This window comes from Saccostrea cucullata, unplaced genomic scaffold (genome assembly GCF_032062105.1).
Source record: "Saccostrea cucullata isolate Sc308-1 unplaced genomic scaffold, CSIRO_AGI_Scuc_v1 ctg46, whole genome shotgun sequence".
NCBI classification, from domain to species: Eukaryota; Metazoa; Mollusca; class Bivalvia; order Ostreida; family Ostreidae; genus Saccostrea; species Saccostrea cuccullata.
The window spans coordinates 304,765-315,998 of NW_026935190.1; the positions used below are offsets into that span (position 1 = coordinate 304,765).

General features: G+C 34.3%; 1 protein-coding gene across 1 annotated transcript; it reads left to right on the top strand.

Moving 5' to 3' along the window:
* The first annotated feature begins 427 nt into the window (after positions 1-427).
* Positions 428-6,151, top strand: LOC134242162 (uncharacterized). The gene is made up of 12 exons (XM_062724214.1): positions 428-620; positions 753-845; positions 1,051-1,137; positions 1,232-1,286; positions 1,554-1,704; positions 1,834-1,971; positions 3,133-3,268; positions 3,563-3,718; positions 4,038-4,255; positions 4,371-4,494; positions 5,624-5,706; positions 5,838-6,151. Exons 1-12 carry the CDS (start codon positions 539-541, stop codon positions 5,922-5,924), a joined length of 1,410 nt encoding a protein of 469 aa, XP_062580198.1. The 5' UTR covers positions 428-538; the 3' UTR covers positions 5,925-6,151.
* Positions 6,152-11,234: the final 5,083 nt, after the last annotated feature.

The following is an 11,234-nucleotide window of genomic DNA, read 5'->3' on the forward strand; positions in this document are numbered from 1 at the left end:
AAACTTTTGAATAAACATTAGATAACAGCTAGTTCTCCTGCTTGGACTCCAAAGTATTTAATGTATGAATATATATGTGTAAAAAACTTGTTTAATATATTTAAAAGACTTTAGTGGAGTAGGACTGTAAAAGGTATATTATTTGACATTTTTGTGTAATTTCAAGGAAATAAGAAAATATTTAATTTGTATAATCTATATTTAATACTCATAATCTGTTAATAATAATAATAATATATAAGGAAATGTTATGCATTGATTTTTTCAGACTACGGGTATTAAGAAAACTTAATAAGTGTTTACATTTGTGATAATTAAGGAAGTGTATGGGAGTTTGCCAAAAGATTACTCTACAAAAAAGGCTTTGATTTAAAGTATAGGCTTGGTGTCAGATGATCGCACAGTAGTTTTAATGTCAATATAGATTACACTTGCTTGCTTGTATGTCATGTTAAATCAATCATTGTTTAATTTTTTTATAACTTACATCCCTTTATTTTGTGTTATAGAGATTTACATGTTGAACTAGGAGTAAAGAATGTCAGAATGTACTGAAGACCACAACACAGGTGATGATGGTGTAAGGGGGGTAACTCTGACCTCTAGTGGGAGTGAAAAATGTAAGCTTAATTGCACCATAAAGTAAAACTTAAATACATGTATATCTTTTCTTTTTAAAAATAAAGAAAATAATCAAAATAAAATATGACATTTTTGAATTAAATCATTTTTTTGTACTTTATTCTATTCAGGTGGAATAGAGCATCCTTCAGAGAAAGGGGATTATTGTCAAAATTTGAAGACCAACCAGTTCAAACCCCTAGATATAACTGGTCATGATAAAGGTATGTACAAACAAAATTTATAACTTACATGGGGTATATGGTACTTCAAATTTAATTAAAGATGTACTGATTTTCTGTTCTCAGTACTTTTTATCTAATCGGTCTGTGCTTCATTGATTATCATTTAACCTTTTTCATATTTCAAGATTGTGACTCTTTGACAATATTTCTCTGTAAGTGTAACACTTTTTTTTTTAATTTTAAGATGCATTGTCTGGTCAAATTGAAAACCTGTCTCCAGCAACTAGAGGAAAACTACAGATAATCATAGAGAGTCTTAGTAACCACTCAGGTAAAAAGTAGCAATTTCTGAAATGATGCCAGTTTTCCAGTGCTACTAACAAATCTTTAATATTGATACCTGTCTCTTTGATTTTCTCTTAAAGCTGTGGTAGGTGAAGATGAAAGGGGACGACCAACTGTACAGTACAGCCAGAAACAGTAAGAATATTTACACTGATCAGTGTTCCATATTTTTCTGTAGTAAGATACAGTTTTCTTATTCACCACATAAAGGATTTCTATTTTGGATCTGAATTACTACTCCCTGAAACTATATGTACTACCACTCCCTGAAACTAAGTCATTTTTTGACATGCAACAGTTGTTCTTGTACCAGTCACTACCACTAACAATATAGTTTTCAATGGACAGTTATGATATACCGTATATAATTGTTATGGAAGATGTATTATTATTATTATTAAGGAAACTGTACTGGGATGCTTCAAATGCAAACAAGATTGCTGCTCCAAAATCAGAACAAGATCTGAAAGCAAAAATGTCTGTCTGTCTGGAAATGTTAGAATACCTCAAAGTAACAAAATCACCATCAGGAATTCTTCTTGACAAAACTAAGGTACTTATGTAAAGACTGGCAAAGTTTCTTTCTTTCTTTGATAGTTCTTTGTCACTTAAATTTTGTATAATATAATTTTTAATGAATCTCTATAGAATTTTTAAAGGATGATATTTCCCTGTTTTACAGATTCAGACAGACAAAGGACAATATAGAGAGGGTATAGAGTTTGAGAAGACAAAGCAAATCTTAGGCAGAGGAAATTCAGCAGGAGATATCGTAGTTATAAAAGACAAAGAGACAGAAATAGAGCATGCTCAAAAAACAGTAAGTGAACATGCATTTCTATTCAAGTTGTTATGACTAAATTAGCTACAGTGGAGCCTCATTTATCTGGACGCTTTGGTTCCTAATCAATTTGTCCGGATATGTGAAGCGTCCGGATACCTGGATCACCAGTTAAACAAGACAAAATAACATTATAAAATTCTGTTCCTATGAAAAGTCATCCGGATACTGAAGCATCCAGATATCTGGCATCCGGATATCTGAAGGTCCACTGTATATGAAAGAAAAAATATCTTTCTGGCTTCATAGATTGTAAGCTTATGTCAGATTTATTATACCCCCACTCCAAAGGAGAGGAGGGTATACTGTTTAACCCTTGTGTGACTGTGCATTCATCTAGTTGTCTGTCCGTCCATTGTCTGTCCTTAAAACTTTTGGTCACAGTTTTCTCAGTAACTACTCATGACAGATGTTTGAAATTTTATCACTTTCTTTGCTGAGGCATGCCATATGGTGGGATTCATTTTTGTTCGAATCCAATGTCAACTTCCTGTTTATCCATGGGTCTCTCCAATACCATGCATAACAAATTTTCGTCACAATTTTCTCAGTAACTACTCATTGCTGATGCTTGAATTTTTAGCACATTCTTTGCTGAGGCATGCCAAATGATTGGATTCATTTTTGTTTAAATTCGATGTCAACTTCCTATTTATCTGTCCGTCTGTCCATACCATACATAACAAATTTCAGTCACAGTTTTCTCAGCAATAACTCATCGCAGATGCTTGAAATTTTGGCACATTCTTTGCAGAGGCATGCCATATAGGGATTTATTTTTGTTCAAATCTGATGTCAACTTCCTGTTTATCTGTGCATATGCTCATAACTGATCTTCTGTATATTAACATGATAGTGTTTATTCACATCAAAGCAGGGGTATTACTAGTGAGTATTGGCTCACAGACTTCTTGTTTAAAATTGAACTTTGATCATGTTGATAGCTCAGACATGGATATCTTAAACACTATATTCTTATCTCAAAGTCAGTTGGAAGTCCTGATATTTTTTTCTTTTTATTTTAAACTCAGTTTCAGGAATGTATGGATGTCTTGAAATTTTACATTGGTTCCACTGAGTTTGAGAGAATGAGGTTTGGCTATATTATACATGTTCATATATAGATTAATTATTTTGTAGATTATGATCTCAGTTTTCCGTCCCGAGGAGATAAAAGCGTGGGTGGATCTAAGTGAAGATGGAATCAGCCCAGAACTTTACTTGTTCAGACTGGAGGGTAACAGGATAGTAGTTCACATGGAAAAGTTAGATAATGGTACACTGAAACTGCATAATCTAGATTCATCAAATATAATTAACTCCTGTGCAACATTTTCTATGAAGGGATTTTTTTAATTGTTAGACTACCACTTTATTGATTTATAATATGAACTTGAAAGTATACTGATTAAAGTATTTAATTTTTATTATCTAAAATAATGATAAAAAATTCAGGAGAAAACAGAACCCTAAAAAATCCTTGGCAGAGAAAATATAACTTCGCAAACCTGCTATAGTTAAAAGTACAATGTACTTCCTATTCTTGAAATTATATTCTAATTTTTTGCAGCTGTCACTTTAAATGAGGTGATAGACGTCCACATGAACACTCTGATGCAGACAAATAGTTCCCTGGTTAAGCCTTTCTCTCTGTTTGTATTTAACAACATCCTTAGTGTGGTACAGTCCATGCATGAAAAGGGTTGGACTCACAGAGACCTTCACTGTAAGTTTTAACCTTATAGCTAGGACTTACCTGGTAATATGTAAAGATATAATTATTTCAGTATGTGATTTATTTTTTCCTATGTACATGGTCACAAATTTCTGTGGATATTTGTCCCAGAATATTTAATGTGCATCTAAGACATACAAATCTGCATAATTTTCTACCCTCGGATTGATTGTAAGAAATAATGCTTTCACAGAATTATGACCCCATTTGAAAAAAAAAGTGTGTAATCAGTTTTTTTTTAATACAGAGCCTCAATAAAGTCAACATACTTCAGTAAAACTGCAGTGATAAAATGTTTTTTTAATTTTAGCTGGGAATGTAATGATACAGAAAAAGTCTGACTGTGAAGTGAAAGTGAAAGTACTAGACTTTGGGAATGCTGGGAGAATAGAAGATAAGGGTGGATATGCTGGAATCAAGTCCGACGTCCTTAATGCTGTCAGGAACTTCAGTGCATTGTATCTTGGAGAAGAATTTGAAAGTCAAACTGACCTTGAAGAAAACTGGAAACAGAAAATATTAGAAAGGGTATTGAGAACATATCTGATTACAAAATTACATTGATAAATAAATATATTTAAGAAGAATGAGAATTGTCAAGTACTCCAAATTCTGTAAGCCATTGAAAATTTCTATATATTAGATGCAAGGATTACCGAATGAAGAGAAAGCTGAGATGTTCTGTTTATTTGAAAGTGCCCTGAAAGTGGTTACAACTGAGGACCTTCTTAATTTGAAGCGAACAGTAGATGAAATGATGCAGTCAAGTAAGTCCATGCATTAATATCATTATAAAGCTCAGGCACCTCCACTTCAAGTGAAACCACTGTCATAATGTCCAAGCACAGCATACAGTGATTAAGACCATATTACCAAGGGAAAAAGATTGAAAACAGACTTTAATACAGATGATCTTTTAGATTCAGACAAAATGTCATTAAAAGGGGAAGTTAATGTTTTTGTATTCAATGAGCTGTTCAGCGCATTATCTATTTACATTTGAATCAAAGTTGCATTCATTTGGTAGAAATATTAGAATATAAAGCACCACTAAGCTATATGTAACAGTAATTTACAAGGATATGCACAATAGGGAGGTTTAGATACAAGTGACATAACAACGTGTACACGAAACTTTGACGTAAACGTTATACGTGACGTCAACGTCAATAACATGATTTAGTTATAGGTACACGGTGTACGTATGCAAATTTCGTGATTGGAGAGACGGTAAATTAATTGAACGGCATTGAATTTATACTTATTCTAGTCATAGATATCATAAACTATGAAAAATTGTTATATGTATTGTCATCTCACTGCAGTGAAGCACTCTAAATATTTTGTCACCTAGTATCTCTATAGGACAAGCTTTTAATTCTGCATCACTTTAAAAATGGAAGCAATCACAAAAATATTTAATTGACGATAAAATAAAAACGACCACATTTTGCACTTTGTGGAGGAGGTTGGTGGGGTCTAAAAATTCTTCAAAAGAATCCTGCGTACAAAATACACTTGCTGTTTGGTATCAATTTGAGTTTAACTTTTCAATGATAAAAATACAATATACAAATACTTTGATGGAATCATCGAATCATCATTCAGTAATTTTTTTTAGATAGTCTAGTGTTTTTGTTTTATTGCATAAAAATCAATCAACTGTCAGAATCAAAATTTAAAGACCTTACGTCGTACGTGTAGACAGTGTATTACACGTTCTAAACTTGTAGCTACACCTCGGAGTTGACATCATGATGTTGAAGAACACAACAATTGATGACGTCACCCGTACAAGTTCGTCACAAAACGTGTAACTAAACCTCTCTATTATACTTGTACAATGTACTTATAAATTCACAGAACATAAATATACAATGCTTTATTCTCTCCCAGATATTGATGGCAAAGTTGAAGAGATAATGAAAGAAGTAGTACCTCTGCTTTTTCCAGATGTGTTCTCTCAGAATGAAGAATCGGTAAATTTGATTAAGTTCTTAAACCTCTATAAATTCTTTAAAAAACACATATTCTAATGTCTCATAAACAGATTACCATAGATATATCAAAAATTTAATGTAAATCACATATATTTGTGATTTTACTACAGGACACAGAAGATGCTGTAGATTTTGCTCCACCCAATCTGGACCGATTCCTGAGGCAGCTAAGGAGATCCATTATGATTGGATGCTGAAGGAACAGTGTTCTCAAGCTGGTTTTAATGCTTTTAACCTAGAAGCTGTCTTTCTGATCAGAAACAATTAATTTATTACAGTTCAGTTTTTGCTTTGGTCAAATGAGTGGCAGCAGATTACCCCCACCCCATCCCCTTCAGAAATCAAAAGCATTCAGCTAGAGGTTTGTTAATATTCTGAGTCTATTGCAGTATTATTTACTTTTGAATTAATTTCTTTGCTTATTTTTATTAGCTCACCTGAGCTGAAAGCTCAAGTGAGCTTTTTTGATCATATTTTGTCGGTAGTCCGTCTGTCCGTATAGCTGTCTGTAAACTTTTTTACATTTTCGACTTCTTCTCAAGAACCACTGGGCCAATTTTAACCAAACTTGCCACAAAGCATCCTTGGGTTAAGGGGAATTTAAATTGTTAAAATCAAGGGCCAAGACCCCTTCCAAGGGGAGATAATCAAGAGCTTTTCTTTGTTTTGTAACAAAAATACGAAAATAGGGTGGGGTCATTAAAAAATCTTCTTCTCAAGAACCACTGGGCCAAAAAAGCTGAAATTTATGTGGAAGCATTCTGGGGTAGTGTAGATATTAAATTGTTAAAATCATGACCCCTGGGGGTAGGGCGGGGCCACAATAGGGAATCCAAGTTTTACATAGAAATATATAGAACAAATCTTTAAAAATCTTCTTTTCAAGAACCACTGGACCAGAAAAGCTTAAACTTATGTGGAAGCATCCTTGGGTAGTGTAGATATTAAATTGTAAAAATCATGACCCCCAGGGTTTGGACAGGGCCACAATAGGGAATCCAAGTTTTACATAGAAATATATAGAACAAATACTTAAAAATCTTCTTCTCAAGAACCACTGGGCCAGGAAAGCTTAAACTTATATGGAAGCATCCATGGGTAGTGTAGATATTAAATTGTAAAAATCATGACCCCCGGGGGTAGGGTAGGGCCACAATGGGGAATCCAAGTTTTACATAGAAATATATAGAACAAATCTTTAAAAATCTTCTTCTCAAGAACCACTGGGCCAGGAAAGCTGAAACTTATGTGAAAGCATCCTTGGGTAGTGTAGATATTAAATTGTAAAAATCATGACCCCCGGGGGTAGGGCGGGGCCACAATGGGGAATCCAAGTTTTACATAGAAATATATAGAACAAATCTTTAAAAATCTTCTTTTCAAGAACCACTGGACCAGAAAAGCTTAAACTTATGTGGAAGCATCCTTGGGTAGTGTAGATATTAAATTGTAAAAATCATGACCCCCGGGGGTAGGGCGGGGCCACAATAGGGAATCCAAGTTTTACATAGAAATATATAGAACAAATCTTTAAAAATCTTCTTCTCAAGAACCACTTGGCCAGGAAAGCTGAAACTTATGTGGAAGCATCCTTGGGTCGTGTAGATATTAAATTGTTAAAATCATGACCCCCGGGGGTAGGGCGGGGCCACAATAGGGAATCCCAAGTTTTACATAGAAATATATAGAACAAATCTTTAAAAATCTTCTTCTCAAGAACCACTGGGCCAAGAGAGCTGAAACATATGTGGGAGCATCCTTGGGTAGTGTAAATATTAAATTGTTAAAATCATGACCCCAGGGGGTAGGGCGGGGCCACAATAGGGTTTTACATAGAAATATATAGAACAAATCGTTAAAAATCTTCTTTTCAAGAACCACTTGGCCAGGAAAGCTGAAATTTATGTGGAAGCATCCTGGTGTAGTGTAGATATTAAACTGTAAAAATAATGACCCCCGAGGGTAGAAACGGGGCCACAATAGGGAATCCAAGTTTTACATAGAAATATATAGAACAAATCTTTAAAAATCTTCTTCTCAAGAACCACTGGGCCAGGAAAGCTGAAACTTATGTGGAAGCATCCTTGGATAGTGTAGATATTAAATTGTAAAAATCATGACCTCCGGGGGTAGGGCGGGGCCACAATAGGGAATCCAAGTTTTACATAGAAATATATAGAACAAATCTTTGAAAATCTTCTTCTCAAGAACCACTTGGCCAGGAAAGCTGAAACTTATGTTGGAGCATCCTTGGGTAGTGTAGATATTAAATTGCTAAAATCATGACCCTCGGGCGTAGGGCGGGGCCACAATGGGGAATCCAAGTTTTACATAAAAATATATATAGAACAAATCTTTTAAAAAGATCTGCATCACCCAAGTTACTCAGGTGAGCGATGTGGCCCATGGGCCTCTTGTGTTTGTGTGCTGTCTGAGAAATATTTTTAATGCAATATAAATCTGCAAGTCACATTAACACAGTTCATGCATTATCAACTTTCTACTCATTTTTAGATGGTCTTTAAATTCTCTTAGATTTAGATATGAAGGCTTATATTATTTCAAATTTTTAGATCCACTCTATTATGGTTGAAGTTATCTTAACCTCCTAACTTACAAGTGATTGGATGTATTTATATTCCTAGTTCGGATAACTAGTCATTTGTTTATCTTACTGTTGTTATATTGTTCAGTATCTCTTTACAAGGTACATGTTCTGAATCAAAGTCTCCATTAGAAGGTGCTATCTTTGATTGAGTCTCTCATTAAATATATTTTCATTCATAGAGACTAAAATATATTGAGTAGATAGAGTACATAATGTTATTTGGTTTAAAAATGTCTCCTTTTATGCTCAGATTTTTAAGCCTTATGAATGTTACTATCAAAGCAGATTCTCTTAATTACATGTACATATACATGTATAATATTTAGCATCATTGTATTTCCTAAATTCTGCACCAAAAATTTGTACATAGAGTAACCTCGCATCGAAGGTATGTTATTCTGGAAAGTTGGAGAAACATATTGCTTAGGAAGGGAATAGAAAGTATAATCTACAATTCCTGTGATAAATATATATTACACATAATCCTTCAAGATTCTTTATTTGACTGTGTAATTTTGACTAAATTGTTAAGACACTTTTCCAACACAGCTCTAAATCTGTGAAAATAAAATGGTTTGAAAATTTTCATCAAATCAACAGCTGATAATATTTTTTTTAAAAATGTGTGTAATAATAAAGTAGAAAAAGTATATAGCTTACCTTTGATAAGTAACACCTTTAAATGATAGACATTATTCATAAAAGATACAGTATGTGTATTTTTGTATTCTTTTAAACTAGTAAAACAGAAAACACATTTTTTTTTTCTTAAAGTTCCAAATTTTAAAATTTATCTCCACTACTTGCATATACACATAAGGTAAATGTATGAAGTAGCATTTAATTATTTGCTAATGATGATCTGTAAACTTGACTTGCAATATTGTTTATTATGTGTAATTTTTGTCTCATATAACAGGGTAAAACATTGAAGTCTGTAGACTTTGCTGTGTACAAAATGCTAGTTGTTTCAGGTCAAAAATCTAATCCAATGATATTAAAAAAATTAATATTTTATCTTTTTTAATGCACTGAGTAAATGTTTTTTTGTATGAAAATCATTTTGAACCATTATTAAAATAATATCTTTATGTAAAGTGCTATCTCCACTTTTTTTTGACTGGTTACATGTTTTATATTTTTAGGTTGAAAAGATCTTTTTATGTCTTTGTATAATGTTATTGAGACATATCTAAAATGAATCTATGCAATTTATTTTTTAGCTCACCTGAGCCGAAGGCTCAAGTGAGCTTTTCTGATCACATTTTGTCCGGCGTCCGTCTGTCTGTCTGTCCGTCTGTCTGTAAACTTTTCACATTTTCGACTTCTTCTCAAGAACCGCTGGGCCAATTTCAACCAAACTTGCCACAAAGTATCCTTGGGTAAAGGGGATTCAAGTTTGTTCAAATGAAGGGCCACGCCCTCATTCAAGGGGAGATAATTGGGAATAAATGAAAATTTGGTAGCATATTTTAAAAATCTTCTTCTCAAGAACTACTGGGACAGGAAAGATGAAACTCATGTGGAATCATCCTCAGGTAGTGTAGATCCAAGTTTGTTCAAGTCATGACCCCCGGGGGTACTTCACATGTTGTAAAGCAACACAGTGGTGTAGTGGCGGGGCCAAAATGGCCGATCAAAGTTTTACATAGGAATATATAGGAAAAATCTTTAAAAATCTTCTTCTCAAGAACCACTGGGACAGGAAAGATGAAACTCATGTGGAATCATCCTCAGGTAGTGTAGATTGAAGTTTGTTCAAGTCATGACCCCCGGGGGTAGGGCGGGGCCAAAATGGCTGATCAAAGTTTTACATAGGAATATATAGGAAAAATCTTTAAAAATCTTCTTCTCAAGAACCACTGGGACAGGATAGATGAATCTCATGTGGAATCATCCTCAGGTAGTGTAGATTGAAGTTTGTTCAAGTCATGACCCCCGGGGGTAGGGCGGGGCCAAAATGGCCAATCAATGTTTTACATAGGAATATATAGGAAAAATCTTTAAAAATCTTCTCAAGAACCACTGGGACAGGAAAGATGAAACGCATGTGGAATCATCCTCAGGTAGTGTAGATTGAAGTTTGTTCAAGTCATGACCCCCGGGGGTAGGGCGGGGCCAAAATGGCCAATCAAAGTTTTACATAGGAATACATATGGGAAAAATCTTTAAAAATCTTCTTCTCAAGAATCACTGGGCCATAAAAAAGATGAAACTCATGTGGAATCATCCTCAGGTAGTGTAGATTGAAGTTTGTTCAAGTCATGACCCCCGCGGGTAGGGCAGGGCCAAAATGGCCGATCAAAGTTTTACATAGGATTATATAGGAAAAATCTTTAAAAATCTTCTTCTCAAGAACCACTGGGCCAGGAAAGATGAAACTCATGTGGAATATCATCCTTAGGTAATGTTGATTGAAGTTTGTTTAAGTAATGACCCCCCGGGGGTAGGGTGGGGCCAAAATGGCCGATCAAAGTTTTATATAGGAATATATAGGAAAAATCTTAAAAAATCTTCTTCTCAAGAACCATTGAAACAGGAAAGATGAAACTCTTGTGAAATTATCCTCAGGTAGTGTAGATTCAAGTTTGTTCAAGTCATGACCACGGGGTAAGGGTGTGGCCAAAATGGCCGACCAAAGTTTTACATAGAAATATATAGGGAAAACTTTTTAAATCTTCTTTTCAAGTACTTCAAAGCCAGGATTAGTTATATTTGTATGGAATCATCCTCAGGTAATGTAGATTCTAGTTCGTTCAAATTATGATCCCTTTGGGGTTAAAAAATATCTTTTTTTAAAGCCCCCCCCCCCCCCCCCCCCCGACTTAAGTTAAATTTCAGGTCTGATCTGATATGTGTTTTTTCCTAGCTGATGTGCTCAGGTGAGCGCTGTGGCCCC

Bases quoted from the DNA above. Each gene is read 5' to 3' on its own strand.
- LOC134242162 (XM_062724214.1), top strand. From the start codon at position 539: ATGTCAGAATGTACTGAAGACCACAACACAGGTGATGATGGTGTAAGG. The intron at 1,138-1,231 runs GTAAAAAGTAGC...TTTCTCTTAAAG, and splicing joins GAGTCTTAGTAACCACTCAG to CTGTGGTAGGTGAAGATGAA. The intron at 1,287-1,553 runs GTAAGAATATTT...ATTATTATTAAG, and splicing joins GTACAGTACAGCCAGAAACA to GAAACTGTACTGGGATGCTT.